Source organism: Tupaia chinensis, unplaced genomic scaffold (genome assembly GCF_000334495.1).
Source record: "Tupaia chinensis unplaced genomic scaffold, TupChi_1.0 Scaffold000101_1, whole genome shotgun sequence".
Classification (NCBI taxonomy): Eukaryota; Metazoa; Chordata; class Mammalia; order Scandentia; family Tupaiidae; genus Tupaia; species Tupaia belangeri.
Genome location: NW_006159565.1, coordinates 4,680,619 through 4,697,708, shown reverse-complemented (window position 1 = coordinate 4,697,708; position 17,090 = coordinate 4,680,619). Strand labels below are relative to the sequence as shown.

At 40.2% G+C, this 17,090-nt stretch overlaps 1 protein-coding gene across 2 annotated transcripts; it reads left to right on the top strand.

The window, feature by feature from the left end:
• Positions 1-920: 920 nt before the first annotated feature.
• Positions 921-13,253, top strand: SNRPB2 (small nuclear ribonucleoprotein polypeptide B2). 2 transcript variants are annotated; one of them, XM_027770000.1, is made up of 7 exons: positions 921-1,087; positions 2,629-2,735; positions 3,354-3,526; positions 9,369-9,509; positions 10,280-10,330; positions 12,368-12,456; positions 12,885-13,253. In XM_027770000.1, exons 2-7 carry the CDS (start codon positions 2,672-2,674, stop codon positions 13,042-13,044), a joined length of 678 nt encoding a protein of 225 aa, XP_027625801.1. In that variant the 5' UTR covers positions 921-1,087; positions 2,629-2,671; the 3' UTR covers positions 13,045-13,253. The 2 variants fall into 2 exon arrangements, with proteins under 2 accessions (XP_027625801.1, XP_006143713.1); XM_006143651.3 differs by lacking the exon at positions 921-1,087 and adding an exon at positions 1,102-1,204.
• The last annotated feature ends 3,837 nt before the right edge of the window (positions 13,254-17,090 follow it).

Here is a 17,090-nt window from a genome sequence, read left to right as displayed (position 1 = left end):
GTTGGTGGTCTCTTTTTTTCGGGTGTTTTTTTTTTTTTTTTTTTTTGGAGAGGTTTTTGCTATAGGGTGCGCGTGCGCTCGTCAGACAGACAGAGAGACAGAAAGCGAGAAATCACCCCCAGAGGGGATGGCCACGCCACAGTCCCTTCTCCTCCATTCTCCTCTCAGGATCTTGGGCACGCACGCATACGTGCCCGGCGTGAGTTTAAGCCACCGGTCCGGGACTGGAACCGCTGTCCAGTCGACTACGTGGGAGTCCAGCGACATAGCCATTAGGCTAACTGCTGGTCCCCTCCCCTTATTTCTTAACAATTCCTTGTATTCTAGGTAATACTTTTACACACATTTAATGAAAGAGTGAATGCACACACGTTTTGGAATTCTCATTCAATATGGCATAAACACAAACTTTGTATGTTCGCCTGGAAAGATTTAGGCATTTTGCGGGAAGAGTGGGAGGATATAAAGGCATTCAGGCTGATGATCTTGCAGTGATGATCTTAAAGCCATTCAAGTACTATGCTCTCAGCTCTGGGTCCCCAGACTGGGCTGCTTTGAGATTTGATTGCATTGCAGGGTATTGTAGTACAGGCCTCCAGAGTCAGAGGAGGCTAGGAACGGGCCGCTGTCCAAAGCCAGAGTTAAACCAGGGGCCTTTAGACCCTGGCTACCTGCTCAGCATGCGGGGCTGCGTCTGTAAAATGATACAGGATTAGGAAAGATGCAAAGGCATCGTGTATGGGGTAAAACCTCGCAAGGTCGTCGTGCGGGAAATGAATCACTCCCTGTTCCTAGTCCCACACAGCACAGTCTCAAGATTCTAGTCTGCCCCGACACCGTTGACTCAGTCCTCCTGGTCCGGATTCCTCTTCCTGGTTCCCCCTTCCCGCCACTTTCCCTGATCAGCCGGGTCTGAGCAAGCGCACAGAAGTTTCCAAGCTGTGGCCGCAGGAGACGAAGGCATCGATCGACTCGGCTCTCGGCCTTCCGACTTGTCGGTACTCGATTGAGGAGTGTGGTAGCGCTACTTCCGGCGTTTGGCTCCGCTTCCGGCTTTCGGTTCCTACGGGAGACGCATAGGCCTCAGGTAAGGTGGAGCGTCGTCTACCTCGCCGCGTTTTCTCGTGTTCTGTCCAAGTGTCCTGGGTTGGAGCCGGGACCGGACGTGGTCGCAGCGTGGGGACCGCCCGGCGTTCGTGGGGAGGTCGGTTTGGAGGCGAGGGAGGGATGGAGTCCGACGTGCTGGCGCGGTGAGGCCCCCAAATTTAGGCACCTAGTGCTCTAGCGGCACTGGTTGGGGCTGGGGATCGCGTGGCCGCTCTCGGCACCGGCCCGGGCCCTTGGGCGAACGTGCGTGTGTCTGGGTGGGGGGACTTTGCACCTACAAAGTGCAGGGTAATCACGCCCCTTGGTCGGCGCGAAGCGCTTACCACCCACCGCCCCGGGCGCTTGCTGGTGCCTTAGTGGAGGGGTGCGGTGTTCCGGTGCTAACTCAGCCCACCGTCTCACCTCGCGTAGGTATTGCAGGCGCTCTCCTGTGATCACACACTCACAGCTCTGTTGTCAGTCGCTGCCCTCTCCTCCCCGTCTTCATGACCTCCGCCCCTTCTCCAAGTTTCAGTTTTAAGGGGTCGTCAGCCTTTGAGAAAGGGAGTAGGGACTTTTCCTTTGTCAGTCTTCAAGGGCTACTCACAGAACGTGTCGTCAGTAAATATTTGAGATAAAAGAAATAGGTGGGCGCCCAAAGACATGAAGCAAGTGCACAATTTGCAACCAAAAACAGTGTAAGAGATTAGTGCTATGCTTATGAAAGAAGGCAAGAGCTGAATTCTGGGTTTGTTGCTTGTTAGCTGTGTAAGCAAAATCCTTAACATGATAGCCATTTTATGGGCTTACTCTTGATGCAGGAACTGTGTTGGAACTTTATCTCATTTAAATGTCTTCTGAGACCTACTAGGTAGGTGCTATTCCCATCCCCATTTTACAGATGGGGATTTGAAAAATTAGGAAACTTGCCCTCACTAAGCAGCTAGTAGGAGGCATAGACAGGATTTGAGCTCTGATCTGGGTGGTACTAGAATCTGCGCTCTTAACCAGCATGCAGTACTGCTGTTTGCAACTTTCTTTCGTGTGGGTTGGTTAGAGGGATCCTTGGAATCGGAGAGCTGGTGATGGTGTATGTAAATTCTTGAGTGTAAATGCCACCTTAAAGTATATAATTGGCAGATTTCATTAGTGTTCTAAATGAATTTTACTAGATGTCTATTTGCTAGTTTCTTTTCCATTTTCCTTCCATCTAAATTTTCAAATCTCATTAGCAAAGAGAAGTTATTTCATTAGGTAGGTGGACAGTATCACTTATCTTAAGTGAAAGATCAGTATAATAACAAATGTGTTGAATAAAATGATGTTACTGAAATCTGGCTAGGTATTAGTGCACCACCAAGTTTTAAGCCTAAAAACTGTTGTTCTTTTGTGTAAAAAGGAGAGCTAGCAAGTGTTGGAGAGGTGTTAAAGTCTGTGTCCAGCTTCCAACATTTGGGATTGGAAGAGAATTGAAAGTTAATAACGCTTGTGTTGTCCCTGTGCTACACTCCAGTGTGAATTAATCCTTTCTGTTTGTAACAGATTCTCCACTGTCTCTTAGCTGTTTGAAGAGTCTAACCCAAACATGGATATCCGACCAAATCATACAATTTATATCAATAATATGAATGACAAAATTAAAAAAGAAGGTAAGTGCTTTCTAAAATATTTGTTCTCAATCAAAATGTGTGTATTCACTGCTGTCTGAAAAATTGTACACCTTCAAAACATCTTATCTAGTTAGCTTTCTTGGTGCCTGAAATTGTGGTTTATCCCTATTCATGTAAGAATTTTAAAACTTTTTTAAAAATTAAAATGGGGTCCAGCAACTGATGTGGTAGTTAAGGCACTGACCCTAGTTTGAGTCCTGGACCTGGTGGCTTGAAAATCGTACCGTGAAGTGTGTGCATGCCCAAAATTCCTAGCGAATGTAGGGGAAAGGATTGCAGTGTGGCTATAGCCTCAGGGGATGATTTCTCATTTTCCCTTTCTCTCTCTTTAGTGAATGCACACGCCCTATGGCAAAAGCCTAAAAACGTAAAATAAATAAAATAGGGACTGGTGACAATATGCTGAATCTGTTTTTACTCATGTAATAGTTTCAATACTATATAAATTAAATAGCAAATGAGAATGGTATGTGTTTTGACCTTATAAATAAATAAATGGTGCACTCATTGCATTTATGAGTAATATAGAATTTATGAAGAACTTTGCCATTCTTCTATTTACAAATAACTTTTTTTTTTTTTTTTTAATTTGGACAGAATTGAAGAGATCCCTGTATGCCCTTTTTTCTCAGTTTGGCCATGTGGTAGATATTGTGGCTTTAAAGACCATGAAGATGAGGGGGCAGGCCTTCGTTATATTTAAGGAATTGGGCTCATCCACCAACGCTTTGAGACAGTTACAAGGGTTTCCTTTTTATGGTAAACCAATGGTAAGTCAGTTTTCCTATTTTCATTTTAATCACTATTAATGATTCTGTAGAGTTGTAAATATACACTGAAACTATGGCTGTTGGTTTCTCTTTTTAATTCTGTGTGTTAAAGGTCGTTTGGGTTTATTTTATATATTTTTATATAATTACAGTAACAGTTTAATTCACTCTTTATGACAGTTCAAATGGGCAAAAATAAAACACGAAGTTGTAAAAACATAATGGCAATATATGTAATATTATTACCACAGAAAAACTCAGAAAAACCCAGAAATTTACAACTCAAAATACTTAAAAAGAAGCCACCATAAATTTGTAAAACAACACAAAACAAAAATCATGAGTTAAAGAGGAAATACAATTTGAAGTTTAAGTAAATACTGTAGTGAAATGCTATCATATATTAGAAGCCATAGAATCTAGATAGAACAGTGATCTAAGGAAAAGTCATAGATTGAAGTTGATAGATTTTATGAATAACAATAAATGGAAATAAAAGTTATACATAGAGAGTCTTGAACTCAGGGACTAGCAGAGGGTGTACTGGTTATGTCACTGGACTCCCACGTAGTTGACTGTGGTATGATTCCTTGACCCAGGGACTTAAAACTCACATGATGCACGCCCGTGTGTGTGCGCGTGTGCGCGTGCGCACGTGCGCGGGCACTCAAGATCCCAAAGGGAGAATGGAGGAGAAGGGGTTGCAGTGTGGCAATCCTCCCTGGAGGATGATTTCTTGCTTTCTGTCTGTCTGTCTCTTTGGCGAGCACATGCATTCTATGACAGAAATCTCTCTTTAAAAAAAAGAGAGAGTCTTGAACTCAGAAGTGACATAATGAGATTTGCATCTGACTGCTGGATGAAGATTGGATTGTGTGATGGCCAAAGGGGAAGTAGACAACTCAATTAGGAGGCCACTGGTGTAAGTCCGATGATAAAGGATAAGATGAGAGTAAAAACAGTGTAAAGCAGCAGGTTCTGTGTGTTAAGTGAGTTATAGACACTCCTTACTTAAGAACTCCCATTTAGGAGGTGAACTAGGTAAATAAGTTAATAAGTGAAGAACATGAAGACGGATGTCTTGTAGTGTGTTGTGGCACCACAGGGAGTGTGTTTTTCATTGGAAAACACATGACATCTCACTAGAAAAATGTAATTCTATCCATACAAAAAGTATTTACTTATTCTGAATACTACCATGGATGTACAATAAAGTATAAATTTATAAACAAAATATGCAGTCTTGTGTGATTGCAAATACTTTGTCATGAATATTAACCAACTAGGGAATGTGGCAAAGACTGAGAAGGGATTCTCCATGCCGGAGAACTTACTCTAAATCTGAGCCATCATTGAACAGGTAGGTTGTTAAGTCAGGAGTGGCTGTACACAGTATCTTTTTTTTTTTTTTTGGAGAGGTTTTCACTATAGGGCATGTGCGCTCACCAGACAGACAGAGACAGACAGAAAGCGAGAAATCACCCCCCAGGGGAGATGGCCACGCTGCAATCCCTTCTCCATTCTCCTCTCGGGATCTTGGACACACATGCACACGTGCCCGGCAGAGTTTTAAGCCACCGGGTCCGGGACTTGAACTGCAGTTTACTTTGTGGGAGTCCAGCGACATAGCTATTATGCTAACTGCTGGTCCCGCTGTACACAGTATCTTGAGTATGGATTGCATTCTGCCTTTAGGGATTAGGATGAGATGTGAATGATGTTGGAGAAAGTCAAGACTCTAGGTTTAGAGGATCTGGGCTCTCATTTTGGTTCTACCATTAACTAGCTCTGTGCTTGTTTTCAGTTTCACTGCCTCTGAAGTGTAAGCAGGTTGGTCTAATTTAGAAGTCAGCAAAAGCTCTATAAAGGACCTGATAGTAATTATGAGGCAGAAAAATGTTATTTTTTTAAAAAAAGGGGAATTAAAGTATGAGGGTTTTTTTGTTACAGAAGAATTTTCAGATCCACACAGTTTTTTCGTTACCAGTTTCCGTGAACTTTTGAAGACTATCTCATATTTTAGATTTTGTGAGCTTCAGAGTTTCAGTTACCTATTCTTGTGTGTGTGTGTTTTAACAGCCCTTTAAAATTGTATGAAAAACATTCTTAACTTGCAGGCCATACAGAAATATTTCATGGGCAAGCATTTGGCCCACAGGCTATAGTACAGACCAGACCAGCAGTCTAATCCCTTCTTTATATGGAGGAAGAATCAGGCACATAAAGGTTAATTGTTTGACCAGGTTATCACCAGTAGTGCATCAGGACTTGCAAACAGTATTCTGATCCCCCCCACCCCGTACTAGGAGTCAGCATATTTTCTGTAAAGGGTCAGATAGTAAATATTTTGGGCTTTGCTAGCCAGATGATCGCAGTTGCAGCTATTCCCACAACTCTGCCTTCATAGCAGGAAAAGCGGCTATAGATAGTATGCAGATGAGTGGGTATGACTGTGTTCCAGCAAGACCAAACAGGCGGTGCTGACAGTAGTTTGAGAACTTCTGTTATATAGCATATTATTTAATTCAGGACTGAGCACCTTTTTTCTGTTGCTGGAGCAAGTTTTATTTTCACCTTCCACCCATCTCTTTCCCACCATTTCACATCAGTGTGGAAAGGTCTATCCCAAGAAGCTGAGGTGCCTGTACGCCTTAATTTTCAGTAAATTGGCATTTTCTGACACCAGCTGATCTTTCTTAGTAGTATGAGTAACTAGCATAATTAAGATCTCACTCTTTAGGAAATAAGACTGAGATTTAGTTTAAATTATTTTAATGTGAAGGTGCAGTTTCTTTCCATAGAGGGTTTTAGGTCCATTTTGCTGAGTTGGGATGACAAGTGCCTGTGCCTACTACTCAGATGCAGGAAAAGTGGAGATTGTCTGCATGTCCAGCACCAGCCTTGCTGTGCCAACTAGTGATTTGAAATCAATGGAGAAAGTCTGTTAGAGTGCCTTTATATTAAAGGTATTTTAGGAGGTCAGTCTGTCCACTGCAGAAAGGTAGCAGGTAAATTGCCAGCCTCCTGGGAGAGGGGGAATGGAGTTCCGTGAGCTATATTACTTATATTTATTTAGGTGGTTTTAGTTGCTGTATTTTAATCCCAACATATCAAATCAGAAATGAAAAAAAAATTGCTCTAACTTGGGACTCAGAACAAAATCTTTCTCTGTGAGTCAAAGATAGTTACTTAATCCCAGAAATATCTCAGTAAAGTAAAACCATTTCCCTCAGAGCTTCTGCCATGAAACCTTTGGCATAAATGCATATCTTCCTTTTCTCTGTCTTAAAGCTGTGTGTGGACTTTTAGCTCATATGGGTCTTTCGTTTAGACCAGGGCTTCTCAATACTGGCACTGTTGGCATTTTGAATTGAAAGAGTCTTCGTTGGAGGGCTGTCCTATTCATTATAGGGCATCTAGTCACTAGATGCCAGTGACATGACAATCAGGAATATCTCTATGTCCCCTGGCAGGCAGAGTCACCTCTGGTTGAGAACCACTGGTTTAGACCAGCCAGCCAAGAGCTATTGCTGAAATTACATGTTTCCCCAGGTGACCTTTAAGGACAAACTAGTTCATCCAAGATCTATTTGGAGACAAGGTTGAAGACCCATGGGAGTTGGAAGGGATTCCTTATGACCAAGTCAGAAGTTAGTCTATGCTGTCAGCCTGTCTCCTTTGGTTAGAAGACAGCAAGACTGGGAACCAGCAGTTAGTGTAATGGCTATGTCACTGGACTCCCACGTAGTTGACCGCGGTTTGCGTCCTGGACCCAGTGGCTTAAAACTCACGCCAGGCACGTGCGCATGCGTGCCCAAGAGCCTGACAGGAGAATGGAGGAGAAGGGATTGCAGCTTGACCATCCCCCCTGGGGGGTGATTTCTTGCTTTCTGTCTCTATGTCTCTGTCTGGCGAGCGCACGCGCCCTATAGGGAAAACCTCTCAAAACAAACAAACAAACAAAAAACGAAGACAGCAAGACTATCAGAGTAGCTTTCAGGGATAAGACTGTGGTGGTACAGCAGTCCAGACCAGCCAGAAAAGACCTAGAGCTCTGAGGGGTAGGCCCACTCCCCTCTTGTTTCCTCAGTGAAAGAATACATAAACCTCATGGGAAAATGGAATTAAAGTATGAGTTTATCTTGATGCAAACAGGTGTTTTATTTTTTAATGGCTTTTGTTATAGGGTGTGTGCACTCACCAGAAAGACAGAGTCAGCAAGCAAGAAATCACTCCCCAGGGGCGATGGCCACGCTACAGTCCCTTCTCCTCCATTCTCCTCTCGGGATCTAGGGCACGTATGCACATGTACCTAGAGTGAATTTAAGCCACCGGGTAAGGGACTCAAACCACGGTTTACCATGTGGGAGTCCAGTGACAGCATTACGCCAACTGCTGGTCCCTATGCAAACAGTTTTGAAATCAGTGTGTACTTTTTCAAGAATACATTCTTTCCATAAACTTTTTAAAGATTCCCCTTGTACATTCTCTCTAGGAAAAGAAAGAATTGCTTTTGGTTTTGACAAATTCCCTGCTTTTTATTCTATACTGCTTCAAGTGTCTAGTTCTCTTTAGTCTGAAATAAAATTCTTGCTGAACAGGGTACTTTTAGGTGATAACTTATAGGATTATTGTGTTTTGATAGTTTCAGAGAGGTAGTCTTTCAGCTCCAGAGAGAGAGTTTGCTTGAAGTAGAAGTTGTAGTTTGCATAGAAATATCCAATTAACAGTTTAACTTACTTCCAAAACTTTTGGACAGGTCTTTGGTGCTGAATCTAGCTAGGTGCTAATGCTTTAGTCCAGGGCCTCCCACCACTCGGAGTGTTCCCCATTCTGGTGGTGTCACCATGTCTTTTGTGCTTGTTACAAGTGCATAATCTCAGTCCTCACCCAGACCTACTGTGTCAGAATCTGCACTTGCACAGTCTCTCCAAGCAATTGGAATGCAGACTCTAGGTGAAGAGATGCCTTCTTAGATCAGTGGTTTTGAATGCTCCCACATTGTCTTAGGTGCCCGCTGTCCCTGCTGGTTCCAGCATAGTTAGAAAAAGCACTTGGTGCAGTCACACCAGCTGTTACACCATCCTTTTGTTTCTTTTTCAAGCATTTTAAAATTTATATTGATGCCACCATTGATGTTTTGTTAAGAAAAATTATAGAATTGAAGGAAAGTTGGGCCAGCTAGTAGTGTGGTGATTAAGGTGACTGGACCCCATATGGTCCATGGTTCAAGTCTTGGACCTAGCAGCTTGAAAAACACACCAGTCACATGTGCATGCTTGCCCAGATTCCCAAAAGGAAAAATGGAGAGGAAGGGATTGTGGCACGATTGTCCTCCCTGGGGAGTTCTTTCTCACTTTCTTTCTCTTCCTCTCTCTCTTTGGCAAGTGCACAGACTGTCGAAGAAAGTTTTAGAACTATAGTTATTCCCAGACTTTAGTATGTTATTGGAAGTAATAAATTCCATATGACACACTCCACAGTTGACCCACGCTGACCCTTCTGTTGAGTAGCTGCTAAGGAGTAGACAAATTTCCAGACAGTTTGTTCTTTTATTAAATGGAGGGAAGCATTGATGCAGGTGATTCAAATTCCTGTTCTCCCATATGAAAATGCATCGTTTTCCTTTTAATAAACACAGTTGAATCTAACTTTGTCTAAGTTGTATATCATAAACTCTAATTTATTTCCGTTTGGCACTCAGTATGTTTTGACAGATTTCCTTAGGGATGTATTTAAAATTCGCTTGTAGTATATTTGTGAAATGAAATATAAAATATTAATGACTTGTGTGAAAAGCTTTCAATATAATAAGTAACCTGTTTTCAAATAATTAAAACAGCGAATCCAGTATGCAAAAACAGACTCTGATATAATATCTAAAATGCGTGGCACTTTTGCTGACAAAGAGAAGAAAAAAGAAAAGAAAAAAGCCAAGACTGTGGAACAGGCTGCCACAACTGCAAACAAAAAACCTGGCCAGGTATGATAGACAAAAGGGCCTATATTTTTTATGTTGAAGAGTTGACAGATACCTGTCTTACGCAGGAAGGGTGATCTTTGAGTCATGTATGTGTGTATACATATATGTATGTATAAAAGGTAGAATTTTAAAAAGCTGGAATCACCAGGTTCTATAGTTACAGTATCTATATTTAAGCAACAAATTAAAACATAAACCTTTCCATAGTCAGATTGATTTATGTTAAATGGATTTAAATTGTCATAACATTTAATTCCATTTGCCAAAATATGTTAATATCTAGTTGCTTATTTCTCAAATACTACTGCCTATAAATAGTATTTTAGATATCTTTAATTATGTGTATGCAAAGCTTTTTTCTTTGAACAGTTCAGGAATGTAAAATCTAATTTGAAATACCAAATAAAGTGAAATTATTCAAAAGGTAGTTACTTTTTGATTGAAAGTGATTAAAAATCACTTTTACTAAGTATAATGACTTGTGTCATTTTTTTTTAAGACCACTCCTTGGTTTTCTCTTATCTCTGTAATTTCAAAGCTTAGAGGTTACATTTTATGTTATAGTCTTTAAAGTCTAGGCCTAGACTCTTCAAAAATAACTGACAAGTTAAACACATGTATTTTTGTGTCATAGTTAAAATTTGATTAAAGAAAGTAAAATTAAATAGAATAACTGTCAAAACTGATGTCATTTTTATGCAGTAGTTATGAATACCTGTTGCCTCTTATGTGGGGTTGAAAATTTTTAACTGTTTCCCTATTCTTTTTAGGGAACACCAAATTCAGCTAATACCCAAGGAAATTCAACACCAAATCCTCAGGTAATTTCTTTTTCCATGTGGTACTTAACTTTAAAATAAAATTCTGGAGCCAACTGGTAAGGTAGCTGGATCCCACATGGCCAACTGCTGTTTGAGTCCCAGATCCAGTGGCTTTGAGAATACACTTGGCGTGTGTGCATGAGTGCCTCAATCCTAAAAGGAGAAGTGGAGGCAAAGGAATTATGGTGTGTAATCAGCCCCCTGGAGGGTGCTTTCTCATTTTCTTTCTTTCTTGTGAGCCTATGCACCCTTTACCAAATGAAAAAATAAAATGATAAACATTACAATAGTGAGAAACAGTAACTTTCATGTCTTCAATAATAATAATAATAATGATGATGATAATTCTATCTGCAAGACATAACACCTTAAAGTGTATCCCACTTTTTACTGTAAGCACTCAGTCGTCTAAATATTTTAATTTTCTCTGAGAAAAAACAAAACCTTGCTTTATTCTTTGCTTCCCATAATGAATCAGTGACAGAATCAATATCACAGATTTTCAGCTGTGAAGGCTGGGAGCAAACATTTTTGTTTTCTCTATAATACAAAGCCTGCACTTTATAGGGTCTGCTCTGAGTAGCTGGTGAGGTGGGGGCTATCACCATCCCAGTTGACTGAAACCCTGTACCAACTTTTCTGATGGGCTCACACGCTCCTCGGGCAGCGTCCTTTGGTAAAAGTACCTGTGCTCACACTGCCTCTGCACAGATGTATTTCAGTCTTATCTTGGTTAGTCTCTTTTATAAAAAAGTTTTAGAAACCCCTTCCATATCTTCCACATTGCCTCATAGAGCAAGCCACAGTAATGTCTAATGGTTTCTTTCCTACATGCCTTTTCAGATGCTAGTCCAGCAAAATCCTTAAATCCTGAGAATTCTCTGAACCACTGAGGTTTTATTCTGATTTTATGTTATTTAGCATTTTCTTATAATATCTACTTCATTTCTTTGAACTCTTTGAGTATTTATAATTTAGTTCACAAATTTTTGTGAAGGACTTAATTCTCTAAGCTGTGAATTATTCACTAGTCATTCTTTATGCTTGATCTTTTCTCATTCATGAAATCACCTGAAGATAGCAAGGCTTTTCTTAAAGACAGGACCCTTTCCTGTAGATTGCCATAACTTCAGAGTGTGGTATCATCATATAAATAGTTGAATATCTAATAGCAGTTCTATTTCTACTTACTTGTATGTAACTAGATGCTTTGTGTAACTCATTTGCTTGCAAAAGATGAGTAAATAGAAAGTCATTAAATAGTGGTTCTCAGTGATAATCTTTCTGGTTTCAACTATTCTTATATGGTGGAAGGTAGTAGACAATAATGCAGAGGAATTGGATATCTGAGCATTTCCTGAGTGAGGTTAATTAGTCAAGGAGGATTGACATTGCTGTCTTCTCTCATTTTGTTAGGATCTTTCAAGGGGTAATCCAGATGACAAAATTCTCCAATTATGATTGACCTCCAAATGTTTGTTTATTTATTTATTTTTGGATAGATTTTTGCCCCTTGCCAGAAAGACAGAGAGAGACAGAGAGACAGAAAGCAAGAAATCACCCTCCGGGGGGATGGCCACACTGCAATCTCTTCTCCTCCATTCTTCTCTCGAGATCTTGGTCACACACACACATGCGCCCAGTGTGAGTTTAAGCCACCGCATCCAGGACTCGAACCATGGTCAACTACATGGAAGTCCAGCAACATAGCCATTATGGTAACTGCTGGTCCCAACCTCCAAATGTTTAAAACATAAATGTTTTCAATATTCTTAGATACTTTTAAAACCTTTAATAAGATTTAAAATCTTTCAAATTTAGAATGTCTCAAATTGAATGTCTGCTTACTTAGTTATTGTTAGGTTTGTATTTCTTTCTCTCTGCTGTTTTTTTTTTAGCTTTAGTGTTTATTGTAATATTTCAGTAGCCTATGTAAACTGGAATGTAGCTCTCTGAAGTCTAGGTTTTAATGTAAGAACCAAATGGTTTACAATGCTTGTTTATAAGCTAACTTTGCTTTTTTTTTTTTTTGGATAGGTTCCTGATTACCCTCCAAACTATATTTTGTTCCTTAATAATTTACCAGAAGAGACTAATGAGATGATGTTATCCATGCTGTTTAATCAGTAAGTTTTTTTATTGTTTCAAAAACAAGCCTATTTCTGAGGGCCTGCTGATAGGGCTAATAGCATTTCCATAATTTGAGTTCATTTGTTACAACATAGATTGGTTGATTTGGGCTATGATTAATTATGAAATGGAAAGCTGAATTTCCTGTAGTATTGGAATTATTAATTTTAATTGATGAGTAAAGTAGGAAACAAAGCTTTGTTATAAAGAAATAGAGTTAACTTCTTTTGTTTCTATGGTTCTTTTATGGTATTGTTTATATTTTATGCTTTTTCCTCCTCAATATTCTTGGCAGAATGATGGTGTGATTTCTTTTACTGGACCGATATCAGAAAGTTAATTTAACAACAAAGTAGCCCTTTACATGTTTGTTGTCACTTATGTACGTATACATGTATATATAAATGGCTTTTCTCCTTTACAGGTTCCCTGGCTTCAAGGAAGTACGTTTGGTACCTGGGAGGCACGACATTGCTTTTGTTGAATTTGAGAACGATGGGCAGGCTGGAGCTGCCAGGGATGCTTTGCAAGGATTTAAGATCACACCATCACATGCTATGAAGATCACCTATGCCAAGAAATAACTTTCAGAAGAGTCGTCTAAAAAGGACTTGGTGTTATTTATAGTGTTTGTTTTGATAACATTTGGTCAGGTCATTTTAATAGTTGGAGATGGAGAGGAAATGAAAGTGAAATTTTTGTGAAGGACTTAAACAAATTAGTCTTTAGCCTTAGTGAATAATGAAATATGAATGCCTTAATTTTGTACAATAAACTTTTTTGTATTCTGTGATGACACTGTTTATTGGCTTGTAGCCCTATTATCAGACACTTTTGGTAGATAGACAAAACTCTGTAATACAATGCTTTCCTAGTGTTATTTTGGGGCAGCCAGTGAGACAGAAACACTAACAGTTTTGATGAAAGTTAAGGAGAACTAGGTCACAGAAGCTAGGTAATAGCTGTGCTCTGAACGGTAGGTATATCCTTCAGAGAATAAAACATAATGTGACTGGACTTCAAAAAGTTCACGGAAAAGTGGAATAAAAGAATATAAACTTTTATTTCTCAACATAAACTTCATCAAACTCAAGACAGTCTATAAGCACTGGTGCTAGCCATTTACTTCCTCCCTAAAGAACTGAGGATTCTGGGAGTTTAACCGTCAATGCAGTCATTTTTACATTATTAAAGTAAATGGGTGCCCTTTAACATGTTTTTAATATTAGGAAACAAAAAGATGTCGGAACCAAACCAGGACCATAAGATTCTAATGATTTCCCATTGGAACTCACAAAATTGTCATCGTTTGATGAAGAGAATGACATTCAGCCTCTGGTAAAGCTTTCTCTGGTGTGATTCTGCTGAAGCCAAATGATAATAAGCAAATGTTAGTTATTATCCTTTGGCCCTCTTCTCACCACAAAATGCCTTGAGCTTCAAAACTGCTCCCTTGACCTTTGCTCTTGACCCAGTCCAATTTTACTTTGCTGGACCACTTCCAGCTTTGGGTAGCCGTTGCTTTGCTTTGTCGTCAGTATCCTACTGGTAAAGCTTTATTTCACTTCCAGTCACAGTTCTTTGAAGAGATGTTTCAGAACCTATTTAAAATTTCCAGTGACAATTTGGCCCATATCTGCACTGATGTGAGCACAGTGGTTTTAGCACCCATTAAGCAGAAAAATCTCTAGTTTTTTGGTTGAAATTCTGTCATTTAAACCAATTGAGGTTTCTATGGTGTTGGCTATTGTTTCTGCTGTTAATTGTCTGTCTTCAGTTAGGGCATAAACAAAACGGTAAGTTTCCTTACAGTTTGAAGTGGTCAGTCTATCCCTGCTGGCATCATTCTCGACATTGTCTTGTCCCTTAAAATGAATTATCCATTTGTAAACTGCTGATTTGGAAGCATTGTGTCCATAAACTTCGTGAAGAGTCAGTGACTTCATCTTTTTCCCACTTAAGCTTAGCCATAAGTTTGATGCTTGTTCTTGCATCAATTTTAGCAGAATTCGTGTTGTTTTGATAGGGCTCATTTCAAACTGATGTTTTATACTTCTAAAAGTTTCAAACTAGATCCTGCTTAAACATGGTGTGAGTTTGTTTTGGTGCAAAAAAGGTATGAGATCCATAGTTTTTTCACAATATACATTTGCCATGAGCATTTTGAAAACCCTCCCCATCCTCATAGTCACTTGACAGACATTCCACGAATCTTTTCATTTGGTATTTAATTGAATAAAGGCCATTTAGGAGAAGCTATATTTTGTTTTCTGGTAAAATAGATGGGAAGAGAATGCTGTCTCCAAACTATTTTATGCACTTTCCTCTTGAGGCAGGACTGTTTATAAGGATTACCTCTTGGTTAATATCTAACCTCTGTATTCAAAGACCTCCGAGGGAAAGATTTTACAATTATATATATGTTTTAAGACAAATAGGCTGGGACCAGCAGTTGGTGTAATAGCTATGTCACTGGACTCCCGTGTAGTCAACCACAGTTCTAGTCCCAGACCCAGTGGCTTAAACTCACACTGGGCACGTGTGCATGTGTGCACATGATCCTGAGAGGAGAATGGAGAAGAGATTGCAGCGTGCCAATCCCCCTGGGGGTGATTTCTTGCTTTCTGTCTCTCTCTTTCTGGTGAGCACACACATCCTGTATCAAAAACCTCTCATCTCAAAAAAAAAAAAAAAAGACAAATAGGCTGATAAAGAATTGCTAGTGACAATCTTGCTACCTCTTAAAGGCCAATGTTCAAGTATTTACAAGGCTCATTTTCTTTAGCATTTGATTTAAGGTGATTGATTCAGCCACCTGCTGTTAAAACCATGAGTAGCTCTAGAAGTGGAAACTCTTATATTTTACCTGAGAGGGACAGAGAAAGCACCCACCATGGGGCTTGGTCACACTGCAGTCTTTCCTCCTCTATTTCTCTGTCTTACTGGGATATGGCCATGCATGTAAATGTACCTGACATGTTTTTTAAGCCTTTAGGGCTGGGATTTGAACCATAAGATTAGCCATGTGAGATATTCTCTTAACCGCTAGGCCATAGAGCCAGCCCAAGAGATGGAATGTTTTTTTGCAGGTTTAACATATACTGAAGAATGTTAATCATTTTTTGGTGTTCTTGTTTTAGTATTCTCTGAATAAAACTTATCACTTATAATTTTTACTGTATACTCAAGGAAAGATATTTTAGACGCAAAGACAAAGATGATCACATCATTTGGGTGTATATATAAAAAGCAACTTCTTTCCCCCTAAAATTTGCTACATTCACTCTGACTCTGGTATAACTTTTTAAAACCCAGTTGCCAAGTTCAAATACTTTTATAAATACATGAACAATTACTAAAAAAGGCACCACACACTTGGATATTACAGTGTTGTCAATTGCTATTACATTTTCTAACTGCATGCTCTGAGTAGCTACTTGTCTCAAAATATTTCACAGACTAAACCCCAGGTTCCATTCAGGGCCACACTTCGAGAATCTTTAGAGGAAGTAGAAAGTCCAAAGTGGTTGGAGTCTAGTGAGAGGGGATTGTATAGGTCTATGTGCTTATACTCTGATGTGGTGAATATTTTAGAGGATTTTAAGTTATACTTTACATGCAGTCAGGTTCTCCCATTTTAGTGTTCCATGTGAGTTTAGAAAACTACAGTTTTGTAATAATAGCCAAGATACAAAACATTTTACCCACCTTGCAAAGTTCCCTTGCACCCCTTTGCAGCCAGTCTATTCTCCCACCCTCGGCTTTAGGGAACCACCTATCTGCTTTCTAGCCAACAGCTTTTCCCTGCCTGGAACACTCCTGTGACAGATCGATCCACATGGTTGCATGTTGTCACTTCTGGACCAACAAAGAGGATCCAGTTTCCTCAACACCTGTCAACAATTTAACCTTTCTGTGGGAGGGCAGTTCTTAATGCCTAAACCAAGTAACAAGCCACAGAGGAAAGAGTTTAGAGATAGCAACAGTTTATTACAGAGCACACACACAAGCAAATAGGCAAATACGTAGTCAAGTAAAAGGCCGGGAAGTAAAAGGAAAACAGCAGGGCTCACCAGCACACCTTGCCAATAAGCAGCCATGTATTCATGGGAGAAACCTTGCACTCAGTCCAGGAGGCCAGTTCCCTCATGGTGACATTTGAAAAAGACCAGTATCAATGTTATCTCAGCTTCTAGATGTCAAAGTTGGGGGGGGGGGAGATGTCCTGAGGCCTACTAGCTCATGAAAGACATTAACAAGACACCTGTCACCTCTGTTACCACAGGTATGACATTGCAAAAATGCACACATGCAAAACAGAGCTATATTATCAGCTTTCACAGTGGAGTTAACGCTGGCAAAGCGTTATGTGAGGTTTAGATACAACAGGAATCAATATTGCAATAGGCATTGTAACACATGTACCAGCAGTTTGTTCCACGAATGGATGGACATTGGGAGTCTTCAACCTGGGGCTATTATGAATAGAGTGGCAATGAGCATTCATATATAAGACTGGGTGGATGTTGCTGGATTTGGAGCAGAAGAGGGACATCTAGAGCGCAGCCGCGCTCCGGGAACGGCCTGGCCGGCGCACCCCCCACTCCGGGGGGCGCGCCACGCGGCCGGG

What these genes read in the sequence shown, in the direction of transcription:
- SNRPB2 (XM_027770000.1), top strand. Translation starts at nt 2,672, where the DNA reads ATGGATATCCGACCAAATCATACAATTTATATCAATAATATGAATGAC. An exon ending in CTTTTTATGGTAAACCAATG is followed by an intron (nt 3,527 to 9,368) that starts GTAAGTCAGTTT and finishes TAATTAAAACAG; the next exon opens with CGAATCCAGTATGCAAAAAC. An exon ending in ATTCAACACCAAATCCTCAG is followed by an intron (nt 10,331 to 12,367) that starts GTAATTTCTTTT and finishes TTTTTTGGATAG; the next exon opens with GTTCCTGATTACCCTCCAAA.